This window comes from Motacilla alba, chromosome 3, assembly GCF_015832195.1.
Source record: "Motacilla alba alba isolate MOTALB_02 chromosome 3, Motacilla_alba_V1.0_pri, whole genome shotgun sequence".
NCBI classification, from domain to species: Eukaryota; Metazoa; Chordata; class Aves; order Passeriformes; family Motacillidae; genus Motacilla; species Motacilla alba.
Window position 1 is genome coordinate 109,320,482 of NC_052018.1, and position 16,506 is coordinate 109,336,987.

The window sequence follows — 16,506 nt, forward strand, 5'->3', positions numbered from 1 at the left end:
AGTTAAGTGGTGTAAGAGCTCTTGCTTCGGCTGGGTGAATGCACAAGTGAAATAAAGGAGTAAGAATTCCTCCTGGCACTTGGGATAAGGAATTGTGAAGGTAGCTGTAGCAAATTCCCTTTTCCCATTGCTAGAGAATGCCAGGAGAAGCAGTGCTGGGGAATTCATGGCAGGCTGCTGGTTTTCAGAGGTATTACGGAATTCTCAAATCTATGGGGGAGAAAAAGCACTGCTCAGAGCCCCTTTAGGCTTGGTCGTGATCTTGGGGCCATCAGACTGGATGGTCTCCAGAGGTGCCTCCCAGCCCCACCTATTCCGTGATTCCGTGGCTGGGATCACAAAACGCCACCTCGTTTGTCCCCAGATGAGCGCCGCCGGGGCTGCTGGGGCTGCGGGGCAGCTCTCGGAGCTCCGGGCTGCCGGGGCCGGCCGTGGGGCACGGAGCGCTGCCGGCTCCGCCCCGAGCCCGTCATCCGCCGGCGCCGGGGCTGCCCCGTTGCCCGGTGACGATGTCGGAGCGGCGGGCACGGGGGCCGCTGCAGCGGGTGCAGCGCCGGAGCCGGGAGCTGCGGGCGCAGGTACCGGCGCTGCCCCGGGGATGTACGGGGGATGTGCCGGGGCCGGTCCCGGGCATGTACCGGGGTTGCACCAGGGCTGCACCGGGGCCGGTGCCGGGGATGTGCCGGGGCCGGTGCCGGGGACGTACCGGGTGTCTCGCCCCTCCCCGGCCCTGACCGCCCCGTCCCCGTTGCAGGTGGAGGCGCTGCGGGCGGAGAGCGCGGCCGCAGCTCCCGGGCAGCGGGAGGCCCTTCGGCTGAGGTGAGGGCGATCCCGAGCCCCATCCCGAACCCCATTCCGAGCCCCATCCGTCGATCCCAGCGCCCCGGCGCGGCCCGCACCCTCCCCTCTGCTCCGCTCAGCAGTGTTCGTTCCCTCCATGCCTTTTCTCTCCTGATTGTACAGCTTTCTTCCCTCTCCTGCTTTCCAGGCTGGCTCTTTCCCGGCCCTCTGGGGCTGAGGATGGTCTGGAGAAGGGGAGTCTGAGAGGGGATCTCACCAATCCGTATAAATATCTCCAAGGCTGGTGCCAAGGGGATGGTGCCAGGCTCTTTCCGGTGTTCCCAGCAACAGGATGAGGAGCAATGGCCATAAATTAAAACACAAGATCCACTTCAACATGAGGGGGCAGAGAATTGGAAGAGCTGCCCAGGGAGGGTGTGGAGTCTCCCTCTCTGGAGACATCCCAAACCCACCTGGATGCATTCCTGTATCACCTGCTCTGGGTGATCCTGCCCGAGGATTGGACTGGATGAGCTCCAGAAGTCCATCCAGTCCCAGCTATTCTGGGATTCTGTCAAATGCTGCTGTTTGGGCTTGGAATTCTCAGCCTGAAGGGACACACACCACCTAGAATGACACCTTTCAGTCAGCAGGTGTGGTTTGGGTCAGAATTTTAAGAAAATACCATCTGCCTGTCTTGCTTTCAATGCAGATGTACACAACTGAAGGAATTGGTGGAGGAGAATACAAATGCTGTCCACGCTTTGAAAAAAGTAAGTATGGAGATTAATTTGTGGTTTTCTCCAAAATTCACCATGGAAAGCATTTAAAGAAAATCAACATTCCATTTTAGATGCCTCAGGACAAGAGCAGTGCCCAGCACTGCACAATCCCTGCTTGTCATCTCTCCAATTTATATTTTTTATATACTTTAATATAATTTAAAACTCACTTCAATGCTTTATTTTGTCCAAGTCCCAAGTGAAAAGTTAACAGAGAATTTCACCTTGGGAGAGTGAAAGGGTAAGAAAATTGTCACTAAAGAGGGAGTGACAGCAGCCCAGGAAGGGGAAAACTTGTAAGGCATGTCTGGAAAACTTAATTTATAGAGGGACTTTGATTCTTTGAGCAATTTATTGGGGAACTTTGATTCTTTGGGGCATTTGTTGGGTTCTCTGTCAGGCTGACGAGCCTGCGCCGGTGGGGAATTACAGCCAGAGGAAGGAAGAGGAAGAAAAGCTGTTGCTAAGACTCTCCCAACAGCTGCAGAAACTCCTTCTTGTCTTGGATCAGGATAACGTGACAAAGAATTATCCAGGGTGAGTAGCTTAAACATACAAATGCAACTGGTTTTATAAAGGATGGGTGGTATGGACCTTGAAAAACCATTATCTCACTCCCTTAATTAGCTGAAAAATAACAAAAGGATAAAAAAATAAGTTACTGCTCAGGAGAGAAGTCATTTGTGACTTGCTGGGATTTTCTCAAGGTGCTGGATAATGGCTGGAATGTAAGGTTTGGAGGAGTTTCTTCAGGACAGAGAGCAAAACAGAGGAATGGAAATGGTGGATCTGAATAATGTCCTTGCAGGGGCTTGACAGCATTTCAGAAAGTTTGGTGGGAATGATACTGAAAAATACTTTGATTTGTTTTGGGTAGGGGTGAGGAACACCAGAAAGGCCCTCATGCAGAAGAGGGAAATGAAGAAGAGGAGGAGAGTGAAGATGAAGAAAGTGAGGAGGAAGACACTGAAGAAGAAGAAGATGAGGAGAAGTTGTTGGATGATCCAAATGTTAGAGAATGTGTTGCTGTTGGGAACTTTGATGCCCAGCAGGAAGGGGATCTCACATTTGTGGTAAATATCTCTCTGTAAAGGGATTTTACTGCAGATCACCCTGAGTAAAGCAGTAACGATAATGAAATCCTGTGCTTTTGGGATCCAGCCAGTTGTGGGATTTGGGGAAAATTTTGAGTTAAATTTAAATTTTTCAGTTAAATATTTGCTTGTTTTTTTTGTCTCTGTCTCTTCCTCCAATGCCAAAGAAAGGTGAAATCCTGCTCATACATGACAAGAAGGAGGATGGCTGGTGGGTAGCTGAAAATTCCAAGGGGGAGAGAGGCCTCGTTCCCAGGACTTACCTTGCGGTGGGTGTGCTGCAACCTCTGTCCTAATCTCACCTCCTCCCTTTTATATAGACTAATGATCATACATCTGCACAAAATGGGTCACAGTGCAGTGTGGTGTTTGGAAATAAAGCCAGTTATTTGGAAATAACTCCATGCTTTTGTCCATGGGGCTGGAGATATCCATCAAAAGCAGCATTTCTGTGCCTTGTGAAGTCGTGGCAGAGAAGTTTCTTGAATATCAAAGTCAGAATCTTTGTCACTTAAAGGTCAACTCTGAAGACTCCAAGCTGCTGTGGATTGATTTGAGGTTTTAATGGTTTATCTGCAATGGGAGTCCATGTAAATTGTGGGACAATTTTCTGCATCACAGAGAGAAAATCTCATTTTCTAAACTTACTTAATTTATTCTAAACTTATATTAATATGGGCTGTGGTTGGAGAAGGCATTTTTAAAAGCAGAGCTGGGAAGAAATCAAGCCTTTTGCCATTTTAAATGTGAATTCCAGGTTCCTAAGGAAGAGGAAGAAAGCCAGGAGGAGTCAGAAGAGCACATAGAAGTGGTGGATGAAACAGCAGATGGAACTGAAATTAAAAAAAGGTAAATGGAATGCCTCAGATATGGTTGTGAAGCTGCTGCTGTTTGAAAACAGACCAATACTTAGTGGCTAAATTTTTGTTTATGTGAGGATTTACTATAAATCCCTCTGTTTTCTTCCAGAACAGATTCCCACTGGAGTGCTGTCCGAGCCATCGTAGAGGTAGGTGCCTCTCTTATAGTGCAGCTTCACCTGCCATAATCTTCATTATTTTGTGGAAAAGCCGTGCCTTTTCCCAAACACCGTGTCTCATATCAAAGACCATTGTTCTAAATTAACATCTCTGTTTTGGGAGGTTTTGGTAGCAAGAAATGCCACAAAAATGCTTCAGAAGAGGTGACTGATACCTCAAGTTTCTGGTTCTAAACAGAGCTGTAAATTAGGATGAAGTTTGCTGGTAAGTAGCAGGAACAGTAACATCCTTTTTCCTTTGTTTTTACTAGAATGACACTGTGGAGGTACTGACCACCACGGGGGCAGTTCCCGCAGGGTTCCGCCCATCCATGCTTTTCCAGCTCTTGGAGAAAGGTAGGGATTTCAGCTGGCAGGATTCTCAGGTCTCCGTGGTGGCTTTCTCACCCTGGTCCCCAGCCTATTGGACCCCAGTCCATACTGCTTAATTTTAATTGGCTAACTGGCTATACTTGACCCATCAAATAATTTTATAAAAGATTTTTTTCCCTCACATTTTAATTTATCAATGTGAAATCTTGACAGATTTTCTCATGATTTCAAAGAGTTTCCTCTTTGGAAGTTCTTTCCTGTTGACTTTGCAGGAAATTATGATTTTTTAAATTTTATTTTAATAAAATTCACTTTTTCTCAAAGGTCTTTACTAGTCTCTCCACCAAATATATTAAGATATCTCATGTTTTGTTAGTATTTCTGTTTAAAGCTGTTTAATATCTTTTTAAAATTAAGTTATCATGCTTTTGAGATGAAATACTTCAGAACACTCACAAATGGTAGACAGTGCTCATGGCAGACAATTCCATAGTTTTGTTTAGTCACATGTTCAACTGGACATGAATTTTGGGTGTTGTCCTTTTTGGCACAATGAAGATCATTTGAAAAATGAAGAGTTTTTAAATTTACTCTTGTTGTAGGTGAAGAGTTTCGAGCAAGTTACTATTTGCAACCCAAGCTTACTCCATCCCAGCTGGCTTTCAAAGACTTGGTGTGGAACTCTGAGAGAAATACTGTGAGTATTGCTGCTAAGGGGAGCACAAACTTTATTTGCCTTCTTTCCTTTTGGCTAATGATTATGTCTTAATTTGCACCATTTCTGGTACAAATATTTCTTCTGCTGGGACCTTCTGTCTGTCTCCCTAAAGCATCCCTGGGGCAGAGCTAAAGGCTTGTGAAGAAATCCTGCTGCTACCACTGGCACTGGGTTGGTGGCTGGGAGAATAACCTCGGTCCATAAACACAAGCTGAGACCACGTGCAGAGGGGCCTGTAGGTTTAATCCTCCTTCTGCTGTCTTTCAGATCCATCCTAGACCCAGCAGAGTGTCCCTGATTGTCACTTTGTGCAGCTGCAAGATGATCCCTCTCCCTGGAAGCGGCGTGCGGGTCCTCAGCCGGCACGTCCGGCTCTGCCTCTTCGATGGCAGCCGGGTAAGGAACGTGTCTGCTTCCCAAAAAAGGACTGCAGGAGGTTTGGAGCTTCCAGCATCCTTCAGGTTCTGCTTCCTCTCCGTATCACTCAGACACACACACACACACACACACACACACCCTGCCTCCCAAGCTGCTTAATTTGTGCTCAGGTGAGTCTGGTTTGAGCCCACTGACCCAGAAGAACAGAACCGGATGATGAAACTGGCCAGACTGCATTGATGGGCACTGGGCATGGCCAGGCAAGCACACTCAGCCCTGCTTCCCACCCAAGGTACTCCACGAGGCACTTGGACCCCTCCCTTTTTCTGCCTTTGGTTTCTTGCCCTCTGCTTTTCTCTCGTGGTGAACCAGGTGCAGCCCCAAAATGCCCCAGAGCAGTGTGAGGTGAGCCAGGGAGCTGCTCCTGACTCAGGGTGACAGTCACACCCTGCCCCTGAGGCTCAGGGCTGTGCTGGGAGGGGCTGGGGCGGGAGCTCCATTTCTCTGAGTCCCTAATTTCGGGTCCCCCACCTGCCATTGTGCCTCCTGGCTCCTTTGTGTTCCTGGCAATGAGTGTTTCCTGGGCTGATCTGTCTCCTGGGAAGGGCCTGGGAGCAGCTGGGTCAGGGTCAGATTCCTCCACGTGCCCTTGATCCTCTCTTCCTTTGTGTGTGTGCAGAGCAGCTTTTTGTAAAAACATAACCCTAATTATCCAGCAGTTTTCTTCCAGTTGTCGTTGTTGTGTGCAGTGTTGGATCCATCTGGGATCCAACCCTGCATTTCCTGAAAGGCCTTCCAGAAAAACTTACCTTAGCTTTTTTCCCCACTTTAGGTGCTGAGTAACATTCACACAGTGAGAGCTACGTGGCTGCCTAAAAATCCTCAGACTTGGACCTTTTCTCCAAGGGTAGGTGACACAGCCCCTGGCTGTTTACAGCTTCTTCCTTCAGTGTCACCAAAGTGTTCCTTGGTGGCACAGCTGTGCTCCATGGACAGACACTAAGGGGAGCAAGGTTTTGACTGGAATTGGTTCTCTCCTCATTTTTATATGCAGTGGGATTGGGTCTGAGGTCTTGTGTTGAGTGAGGGATGTGCTTGATGGCCTTTAAAAATCAACATTTTTTGTTTTTTATAGGTAATTAACTTCTTTTTCCCCCTCCCTCTCTCTGTGTCAGGTGATGGGCATCTTACCCAGCTTGCTTGATGGTGACTCTTTTGTCAGGTCCAACTCCCTGTCTTCAGACATCGGGATCCTGTTTGAGCTTGGCATCACGTACAAGTGCAATGTGAGTGTGGGGAGGTGCAGTGGAAATCACTCCAAGGGCAGGTTTATAAAGGGAACCAGCTGTTCCCAGTTAGAGAATTGGACTAGAGAATATCCCTTATTAGAGAACAGGATTAGAAAATAGGATTACCTGGAAGGAGCCTACAGGAAAGATGGAGAGAGACTTTTCACAAGCTCATGGTGTGATAGGACAAGGGGGAATGACTTCCCACTATCAGAGGGCAGGATAGATGGGATATTGGGAAGGAATTCTTCTCTGTGGAGGTGGGGAGGCCATGGCACAGGTTGCCCAGAGAAGCTGTGGCTGCCTCTGGATCCCTGGAAGTGTCCAAGGCCAGGTTGGACAGGGCTTGGAGCAACCTGGGATAGTGAAAGGTGTCCCTGCCTGTGGCATGGGGTGGAACAAGATGATCCTTAAAATCCCTTCTAACCCAAACCATTCTAGGATTCTCTGATGGGAGAATATCCCTAATTAGAGAATAAAAATCCCTCTGACTCATGGACATGAATGTCCTGGTACCAAAATTGAAATAACTTGTGCCAAAGATCCCATGCCATGGGCTCACAATGAACTAGTTCTCCCTTCACTCCTGCAGTTTTCCGTCTCTGTGATTTATTTCAGACTAATGACCTGAACAGTTGGAAAACTGAAGTTTTAACTGTTTCAGCAGCATGGACAGTGGTTTCAGGCTCCAGTTTACACAGACAGAGCCTGTCCATCTGGGATATGCTGCTGCAAAGCACAACAGGTAGTAAGACAATAGATGGTAAAGCCAGAAAAACTACCCTGAGAAGGCAGATTGTGATTTTTAAGCACACAAGGATGAAAGAGGAAAAGGGGATAACTACAACAATTTTCATGTGGTCATTGTTATTAATTGTGGTCCAGTCATTCATTCTGGGTCAGCTGCTCAAATAATTTACATTTCTCTTTTTTTCTAGTCAACAGGTGAAAGAGGAGAGCTGAGCTGTGGCTGGGCCTTTCTGAAGCTTTTCACTTCCAGTGGGATTCCTGTTCCTTCCAAGTGAGTTTTTTGCCTTTTCCTGCTCTCCCTGTATTTAAACACAGATGTATATACATCTGTTTGAGACTGAGAGTAAAGCTCATCTTTCATACTTACACTCTGCTGGGGCAGGGGGCATCCAGACCAGTCCTTCGGGATTCTGACTCTTCTTTGCTGCATTATCCCTTTCCCAGGTGATAACTGGGAGACTGGTTCCCAAGACCTGGAGTCAGGTTGTTGTGAATGCGTCTCTCACTGCTCTTGGAGTGTGAATTATGATTTATGATTAGTGGGTCCAGTCATCTGAAAGAATATTAAAGTGTGTATATTTTTATTTTATTAAATGTAGGAACACTTTCTGTTTATTGACAGAAATAATTCATTGTAGCTCAGACTTTCAAAACTTAACTTTTGCAAAACTACCAAATATTGGTAGACATATATATATATATATATATATATATATAGTGTATATATATATATTGTGTATATGTATTCTGAATTTATCTGGGCTACAGTGCAAAAAAAATACCCACAGGGCACCTCTTCTGTTCTAGAAGTCTCTAAATCTCTTCTAAGTCTCATGTTTTAAAATTGTTCTACTATTTCATTAAGCAAGCATGGTATTACAGATTAAATTCCATGCTTGTTCCAGCAGTGACTTACTCTTGGCATAACTGGGGTTACATTATTCTTTAACAAATTTTAAACATGAAAGATTTTAATTGTTGAAGTGGTGATTCCTCAAAACCATTTTAGTGAAACAATTGCTAAATTCCATACAAGAGAAATATTTGGGCTGTGGAAAGGAAACAATGTTGTTAATGGCTTTTAAAGTAATTGACCTCCCAGTACAATTAAATTCCAAAAATAGTTGAATTCCCAATATCATATGGGGCTTCAAATTTATCTTTATTGACAGGATGCATGAGCTGGTCCTGAGTGGTGGAACTCCCTATGAGAGAGGTGTTGAGGTTGACCCATCAATATCGAGGAGAGGTGAGGCTTCTTTTCAATATAATATAATAAATATAATGTAATATATATAAATATAATATAATAATATGATTAATGCTGCATCTCCTTCACAACAGTCCCCACAGCCTGGGTTGGGTTTGTGTGTTCTATTTTTGCATGTATTTCATTATTTATCTGCTTTTGCCTTGGCTGTGGGGAGCTGGGTGCTCCCAGGCTAACTAAACTCGAAAGAGTTCTCAGCCCACTGAAATGCCCATTTTTGTAATATAATTGTTACTGTTGTTTCAAACTGACTGCTTGAATCTGGGCTGTTTATTCCTGCAGCAGGCTCTGGGGTTTTTCAGCAGTTTATGAGCCTCAGGAAGCAGCCTATGCTTCTGGTGAAAGTGAAGTCACCGAGTGTGCACTCAAAAGACATCCTGAAGTGAGTCCTTGTGCTTCCATCAAATGAAAAAGTATTCCAGATAGCCTAGAGAAGTCTGCAGTGTTTGCAGGGAACACTTCAACTGCTGTCCCTTATTTTCCCAACAGTTTTCTCCCCGAAACGTTAGTTGGGGGCATGTGCTACATCCATCTCCTGGTGTTTTATCGACAAATCCTTGGAGATGCCCTCCTGAAGGACAGGACGAGCATGCACAGCACAGGTGAGCACTGGAGGAAGATCAGGTTCATCCAGGGAATGACTCTTGCCAGGTCTCTTTTTGGTAAGAGATGTTTTTGGCACTCAGGCTAAGTCATCCTCTTTATTTTTAGTTTTTAATTATTATTTACTTACTGACAGTAGAGAGAGACAGAAGTTGGAGAATTCTGGATTTAGGACTCAGTGTCTTGCCCTGATTATTCAACAGAACTAATGATAGTTCATAGCCTTCTCCATTTTAAAACCAACTTGAAATAAGGAAATATTGCATTTCTTAACTGTGCTATGTATGAATCTATATAGGTGAGAACTGCCACACTTACCTGATTTGATCTGCATAATTTAGGACAGTAGATCAGGCTGACGACCTCTCCTGGAGCTAAATTGCATCCCTCTGGATTCAGACTTCATGTGAAGTCATTGCAAGGCTTTATCCCAGGAGTTGTTCTGGTAACTGTGCAACTAAAGAAGATTTCTGTTATTTCAAAATCCGCCATCACTTTAGGAATAGGCGACTGAAAATGTCTGTTCCCCTTCCCAGAAGTCATCAGTCCTGGCTCTCTTCCCCGAAGTGTTGGGGCATTAGTAAATGCTTCATGTTTACCAAACTTACCATCAGCTTCAAGGTGAAGGAACAGGTGTACATTCAATATTTGAAATCACACAATAAAGAAAACACTTCAGCCAAAATTCTGCCCTCTGTCCCTTGGAATCTTATCCACAGTCTCATTAATTAAAATAATCACAGGAGCAGCGTGATTTCTCATGGAAGTGACCCAAAAAGCACCAGTACACCTGTGCAGTGGGATATGTGCTCCACTGGGACAATTCACTGTGCACTTGCTCCCTGCTCCTCCTAAAATGCCACACCAGGCTGAGGCAGAAGCCAAGTGTGTTTATCCATAACATCCAAACTAAGCAGCACAATTGCAGCTGTGTATAAAAAAGCAGGTGCAGAAAGAGGGTAAACACCTCTGACAGGTAAATCAGGAAGGGCTCGTGTTTGCTGGTGTTCCCAATAAACAGCACTGGGATTTGTGTGTCTCCTCTCCTGGTTTAACTGTCTCTCAGCCACTGAGAATTGGCTGCAGTCAGAACAGGTTTCGGGGAGTTGTCGTGCCTTCCCTGCTCTACAGAACTGTCACAACTTATTTTCCCTTTGGAATAACCTGACAGGAGGGGATGTCAGGTTATGTCAGGAATACCTGGATGTGCCAATACTTTGAAAATTGATTCTTCCTTAGCCTTGAATGTGTTTGTTTTCTGTTTCAGACTTAATCTGTAATCCTGTTCTAGCGACTTTCCCTCAACTCCTGGATCAGCCAGACCTGATGGATGCACTTCGGGTATGTTACCTTGTCAGGATTTCCAGGCAAAATTTGAGCTTTTTTTTTGTCCTGGGAGAAAAGTTCTCTAGCCTTGCTCTGATTTTACATTTCATTTTAGAGTGCCTGGGCAGAGAAAGAAAGAACATTGAAGAGAATTGAGAAGGTAACAAACTACAGTTTTTCTTTCCATATATTCAGGGTAGTTCCAACTAGGTGCTCCCTGTCAGTGCAATTGCTGCTTAGCTTTTCCTCTCACTGCATATCTGTTTAGAAAATAGAGATACATAAATGCAGTTCTTAACATTTCTCACTCAGATTTATAACAGTGAACCAGGAGCAGGAGGAAAATTAAATTAACTTGTAGCTTTTTATTTCAGTGTTGTTAGGGGGGAACCTGTTACAGGTTGGTACCCAGAGTGGCTCCCTGTCATGATGTGCTTCCAACAATCAGCTGGTAAAAGCTTTCCATGGATAGAAAAAGGGGCTGTGTATGCCCACAAAATCATCTTCCCTCCTCCAAACTCTGAGCTTCAGTCCTCCCACAATCTGCCTGGGAAAAGGCCCCCTAAATTCCTGAGATCTCCCTACCCCAGAGAGTTGTAATCCATGTTTTGGCACAAAGACAGCTGGAGAATTTACCTGGCTGTCCCTGGGCTCACCCAGACCTTGTCCTACATCCTGTCCCCTGGACAGAGAGCAGCTGCAGGAACTGAATGAGAAAGCCATTGGCTCTCAATGCTGGATTTCCTGGAGGCAGCAGTGGGGTATTTCATTCCCTGTGCATGCTCCTGAATTGATGCACAAGGATGGCTCCCTGTTTACGCAGAACAAACACTCGCTGAGTCAGAGAAGCTTTTTCAGGGCCATTCATCCAAAAGGAGAGCAGATCTGCTCACGGAATTGGCAACTCCCCGGGATCCCAGAACCATCCAGTTCTACCTGACTGGCATGTGCCACTCCCAGGGGAGGATTGCTGCCTGCTGAGTGCTCACCCCTCGCGTGGTTCTGTGAGGCTGAGCTGTGAAACGCTCCCTGCCAGGCACAGCGCTCCTGGGGCTGGGACACTCTGGACTTGGATCTTTCCCATGCGTTTGATAATTGACCAGGCTGATCCTTTTTCTCTGGGTTTTCCAGACTGATCTTCACAGGGGAGCACACAGGTCACACCATGCACAAAGAGTGGGACAGCAGTGCCCAGGGGCAGCATCGGCTCTGGCTCCAAGGAGTGGGATCAGAGCCATGCTCCGCCTAGGACAGCAGGGAGATGAGAGGAGTTTGGGTTTCCCGGGCAGGGAGGATGTGGCACTGCTTTTAAGAAATATAAATGCCCCACAGCAAAGGGCTCTCAGTGCCTGTAGTTTGTGGGAAGGCTGGCAGAGTTCAGGTTTGTGGATATGCTGGAGGCTTATCTGAGATAACGGATGTGTGTTCAGGAAGGTCAAATCTCTTCCCGTTGTTTTCCTGGGAACTGGGAGTGAGTTGTTTGGGTTTTTTCCCCGTGTACAATACTTTGGGAAAGTGCTTGGCAACACCACGTGTTTGCACTGAGGTATTTTCAAACACTCTTCTCTGCAGAGAGATCAAGAATTCCTGAAGTCTGCCTTTATCCTGGTGTACCATGACTCCGTGTTCCCGCTGCTCTGCTCCACGTTCCTCCCCAGCTACAAATGGGCAGAGGAAGAGGTGGAGTTGTCTCGCTGGAAAGTGATCCATGACTTCCTGAAAAGGAGCCGGGAGAAGGATGGCGCGCTGGAGTACCTGCTGTCATCAGAAAACACCCACAGAGCCTTGGACATCTCAGAGCTGGCCTATGATTTCTTAGGAGAAGTGAGGGAAAACAATCCTGGAGAATGAAAAATTCAGGCTCTCTAAGGATGTGGTTACAATAAAATTCAATTTTTACTAAAAGAGATTGTGTAGGAGCTGAATTGTAATGGATATTTTAGCACAATTAAGATTTTGAGAGAGATTTAAATTATTTTATCTGTTTATCTGCTGGAAATTGTATTTTAAATTTTTAACTTTGCAGTGTTAAACAAGGCTCTGGTTGCCTGTCACTGCCTGTTGTAGCCATGTCAGGTGTCATATTTTGCCAAAGCTGAGGTAGCCCTTTTCTCCTCTCGTGCAGCTTCCAATTAATTTCCAGTGTTGTTTTAATCAGGGTGAACAAAAGGCTCTTTGTCCCAGTCCCCCAGCAGCCTGGGAGCAGGGAAGGGAAAGAGCAGAGATCTCTAAGAATGCTGCTGAGCCAGGACAGCCAGCTTAGGAGAAGAATCCTCTCTTGCCCAACCAGTGACCAGCAGGTTGCTCGTTTTTGGACTGTTTGCCTGTTCCTCTCCCCTACTCAGGAAAAGGCTGGGTTACTCCCAGGAATGTGCCTGACCCAACACAAATAGCAGCTGGTGGGAATCCTGGGAATGCTGTGTTCCCCCAGGATTGTTTCCTCTGCTGCCCCCTGAGCACCTTGTGATCACAGGCTCTGTGTGCTGCCCATTCCCAGGGGGAAGTGATTAATCCACTTTCTCTTTAGTGCTGGAGCATCTGGATGCTTCCTGCAGGGTGATGGGGACATTGCCACCGAGTCACACCTGGATTTAAGCCCAAGGCAGGCTCAGTTTTGTCTGGCAAGATTTGAAACAAGATTTTTGAAAACCTCCACTGCACGGAGCCAAAAACCAGCTCCCACTGGAGTATCTGTGAACTGGAGTCTCCAGAAATACCACAGGACACTTCCCCCAGCCTAGGAAGTGCTCAGAGACATGGATTTGATCTTTGCTCCGTGTTGTGCAAGAGCTTGGCATAGAAGCCAAGTCCCTGGGGCATCACCTGTCTCGCCTAGCAGGGCTGGGATTAACTCACTCACTGGGACAGTGTCTTCCTCCTGCTGTAGCCCATTAGCCCCGGTTAATGGGGTCATTCTGTCCCCTCTGGGCCACCAGGCAGAAGTGTCACCCCCAGCCTTCATCCTTATCTGGGAGTTCTGGGGCCAGGCAGAGTGCACTGGATGAGACAGCAAGTGCTTCCCGAACCCAAACTGCATTTGCCCGGAGGCAGAAATTCCTGTAGCTCCCCTTCAAACCCTACTGGGCGCTCGGGAGCACGCTGCCAAACCCTCCGGGTGTGTTTGTAAAATTTACCCGCTAGTTTCTGAAGGCTGGATGTGCCTGGAGGGTGTGGAGGGGTCTGACGTGACCGCGGAGCAGAAACCTGAACAGAACGGGGAGGAGGCAACAACAGTGGAAGCAAAAAATATTTCAGGATTGGAAGCGTGCCAAGAGAACTCTTTGCAGGAAACATTTCTGTGCCGGCAAGGTGTAGGAAGTTTTTTCCTTCCCCCTCCAGTTCATGACCTTGGTGCACGGCGGCGCCGGGGTCCCGCTGTGTCCCATGGCGGCTGGCAGCGGGATGCCCAAAGCCGCCGCAGTCTCGGGCGGTGCCAGGGCTCGTCGGGCCGGGGCAGCGGCGCGGTGCCAGCCCGGGCCGGTTCCCGTGCTTACGTCCCGCGGGCGTGTCCCTTAAATCCCGCACGGGAGCGGCACGGGGCAGGCAAGCGCCAGCGGAGCCGAGCGGAGCGGTGCCAGCGGAGGAGAGATGGCCTCGGTGGGTCCCTCCGCAGCCTCCACACAGCCCGCCCTGCCCTCCGGACCCGCCGTCTTCAAAACCATCCCCTACGCCTTCATCCTGCCGGAGATCGTGAGTATGCCTCGCTCCTCTGCCTCATGGAACCCGCTCCTAAAATCACCCGAAACCATCCTGAAGGCATCGTGACGGGGAAGTGACATCTTGTCTTTGAGCTGACGCTGAATGCACATAGTAATCCTGAAGGGGTTTTTAGGAACGGCTCGAGGACAGGGTACACTCGGCTCCATCACAGCCTGTGTGAGGGTCACTGGCTGCCGTGGGGCTGGGAGAGGCTGAAGAGCCGCTGGCTCATCCGGGGCAGGCTAGCAGCTCTTGTTATCGTGAAGCAGCTCTCGTTACCTTGTGGAAATGGCTTGAAAATCAAGGGAATTTTGCTCTCTGTATCAAGTCGTTCCAGGGGTTGAAGGCAATTGGGCGTCTGGTAATGTGTGATGACATTCCATGATTCTTTCAATTGCTTCTGGGTCCAGAGGGCATCCAGTGGGACTGGCCAAGATAGCACCTGATGTACTTTGTCATGGTGCACGGGGCTGGCAACCCACACACCCTGTGCTCCACAGGCACAATCCCTGCCCGTGGCGGCGGGCTCAGCTCCCTGCTGCAATTCCAGGGGTTTCACCCACCGCAGCTGGGATGGCAGAGGGCAGCACGGGCTCATCCCGATGACCTTGTGGGCTTTTTGTGCTCAGTAAATATTTTGGGTGGATCCAGAGCGAGCGGCTCGCTCCAGGCTGGTGCGTGGAGCTGAGAGGAGACTTCCTTGTGCTGTGATTCCAAGCCCTGGAGATTAACGAGCGGGCAGGGCTGAGTTGAGGCAACCGCTCACTTTTCACAGATAAAAGTACATTTTCTGGCTTCTCCACCAAATCCCTCGGGGTGAGACATTTCCTTGTGTGCAAGGCGGCAGCAAACCCTTCCCTTTCGTGTGAACACTCATTTCCCATGAGTTTTCAGGGAAACCGGTGCCAACTTGCTTGCTTGCTTCCCCGAGCACCGGGATGGTCTGGGAAAGATGCAGGGGTTCCGCTGGCTGTTGCAGCTGGCCCGGGAGGGAGGCGAGGAGGGAACTGGGGAGGAAAAGAGCTTTTCCTCATCCCACACTCATCAGCGGCGCCTGTTTGTCCCCGGCAGGTCTGCGGGACCTGGGTGTGGATCCTCGTCGCTGCTACCTCCGTCTCCTTGCCGCTGCTGCAGGGATGGGTGATGTACGTGTCCCTCACCTCCTGCCTCATCTCCCTGCTGCTCCTCTTAAGCTACCTCCTCGGCTTCCACAGGAACAGCGAGAACTGGAAAGTGCTGGTAAGGAGGGCATGGACCACGGGCAGATGTTGGCAGCAGCAACATGGGCGCAGGACCACCATGGCTGGTGACCCACCAACCCTTTCCTCCTTTTGCCTTGACTGGAAAATCCAGGGGAGCTGTGCTGTGAAACCACTGCCTGGGAGGGTTCGGTCCCAGGCCTATCCAGGCACCTGTCCCCCTTCGGGGCACTCACAGGTGCCTTGTTTTGCAGGACAGTTTGTACCACGGCGCCACGGCCATTCTGTACATGAGCGCCGCTGTCCTGCAGGCCAACGCCACCATCAACTCTGAGTTCAGTGCCAATGCACCACTCAACTACCAGCTCAACAGCGCCGCTTCGGTGAGTCCAGAGCACCCTGCCGGGCTGCAGGACACACACTCACCCCTGCAAGGCCGACAGCACGCGTTAAAGCCACAGCAGTGCCACCCCAAGCCCCACAGTGCCAACTGGGCAGAGCTTCAGCTCCTCAGCTCTGCGGGTTGTGCAGCTGGCGTTGGCTTCTCAGGGTCCAGCAGTTCACGGACAGCCTGACATGGCTGGATGCTGGGAAAAGCTGAGGCTTTGCCTCTCCTTTGAGGCTGGAGGGAGCTCTGTTCTGGGAGGCTTCCCCATGCTGAGAGCACTGGGAGGAGATGGGGTTTGACTCTGCCAGCTGACCCTTCCTCTTCTTCCTCTCGTGCAGTTCTTCGCCTTCCTCACCACCTTCCTGTACATCCTTCACGCCTTCAGCATCTACTACCAGTGATCCTGGCAGCACCAGATTCACCCTGACAGGAGGAGGGCTCTCCCAGTGTGAGAGAGCCTGCTGTCGTCCCAAGGCGTCCCTGCTCCAGCCCTGTCACCAGGCCTCAGGAACAGCAAGTCCTTTTGCACTTCATCACAGGAGGGATTTTGCTGGCACACGTTTATGTGCCTGTGGGACATTTCCTGCCTTACCTGGGGGAGGGACTTGCAAGGGGAGGGACTGGGTGCAGGCCCCAAGCCTCCAATACCAACATTCTGCCAAATATTGAGAACCATGGGAAGAGAAAAAAAAAACAATCACTGTTCCTTCAGCAAACAATCTCCTTTGTTATGTAATTTGCCTTTCTCCGGTTCAGCTCCATCTCTCCCCGACACAAGTTCATAACAATGATACAAGATTGTGTTCCTTGACTTTCAGATGGCTTCATTTGGTAAATGCTGTATTTGGAATAAAGTGTCAACGGACAGATTTTGACTAT

General features: G+C 48.5%; 2 protein-coding genes across 4 annotated transcripts; both read left to right on the top strand.

Annotated features, from left to right (window-relative positions):
• Nucleotides 1-51: 51 nt before the first annotated feature.
• On the top strand, nucleotides 52-12,248 carry NPHP1 (nephrocystin 1). Of its 2 annotated transcripts, none has more exons than XM_038131852.1 (20): nucleotides 52-578; nucleotides 755-819; nucleotides 1,493-1,553; nucleotides 1,963-2,099; nucleotides 2,440-2,635; nucleotides 2,824-2,925; nucleotides 3,414-3,505; nucleotides 3,626-3,665; nucleotides 3,947-4,031; nucleotides 4,610-4,704; nucleotides 4,993-5,121; nucleotides 5,936-6,010; nucleotides 6,279-6,389; nucleotides 7,331-7,413; nucleotides 8,315-8,391; nucleotides 8,695-8,794; nucleotides 8,902-9,014; nucleotides 10,283-10,356; nucleotides 10,457-10,501; nucleotides 11,914-12,248. In XM_038131852.1, the coding sequence occupies exons 1-20, from the start codon at nucleotides 510-512 to the stop codon at nucleotides 12,190-12,192; spliced, it is 2,028 nt and encodes a 675-aa protein (XP_037987780.1). In that variant the 5' UTR covers nucleotides 52-509; the 3' UTR covers nucleotides 12,193-12,248. The 2 variants fall into 2 exon arrangements, with proteins under 2 accessions (XP_037987780.1, XP_037987781.1); XM_038131853.1 differs by having other exon boundaries at nucleotides 8,698-8,794.
• A 119-nt stretch (nucleotides 12,249-12,367) lies between these two features.
• MALL (mal, T cell differentiation protein like) lies at nucleotides 12,368-16,496 on the top strand. Of its 2 annotated transcripts, none has more exons than XM_038131859.1 (4): nucleotides 12,368-14,031; nucleotides 15,112-15,185; nucleotides 15,494-15,622; nucleotides 15,966-16,496. In XM_038131859.1, exons 1-4 carry the CDS (start codon nucleotides 13,497-13,499, stop codon nucleotides 16,026-16,028), a joined length of 801 nt encoding a protein of 266 aa, XP_037987787.1. In that variant the 5' UTR covers nucleotides 12,368-13,496; the 3' UTR covers nucleotides 16,029-16,496. The 2 variants fall into 2 exon arrangements, with proteins under 2 accessions (XP_037987787.1, XP_037987788.1); XM_038131860.1 differs by having other exon boundaries at nucleotides 13,803-14,031; nucleotides 15,112-15,279.
• The last annotated feature ends 10 nt before the right edge of the window (nucleotides 16,497-16,506 follow it).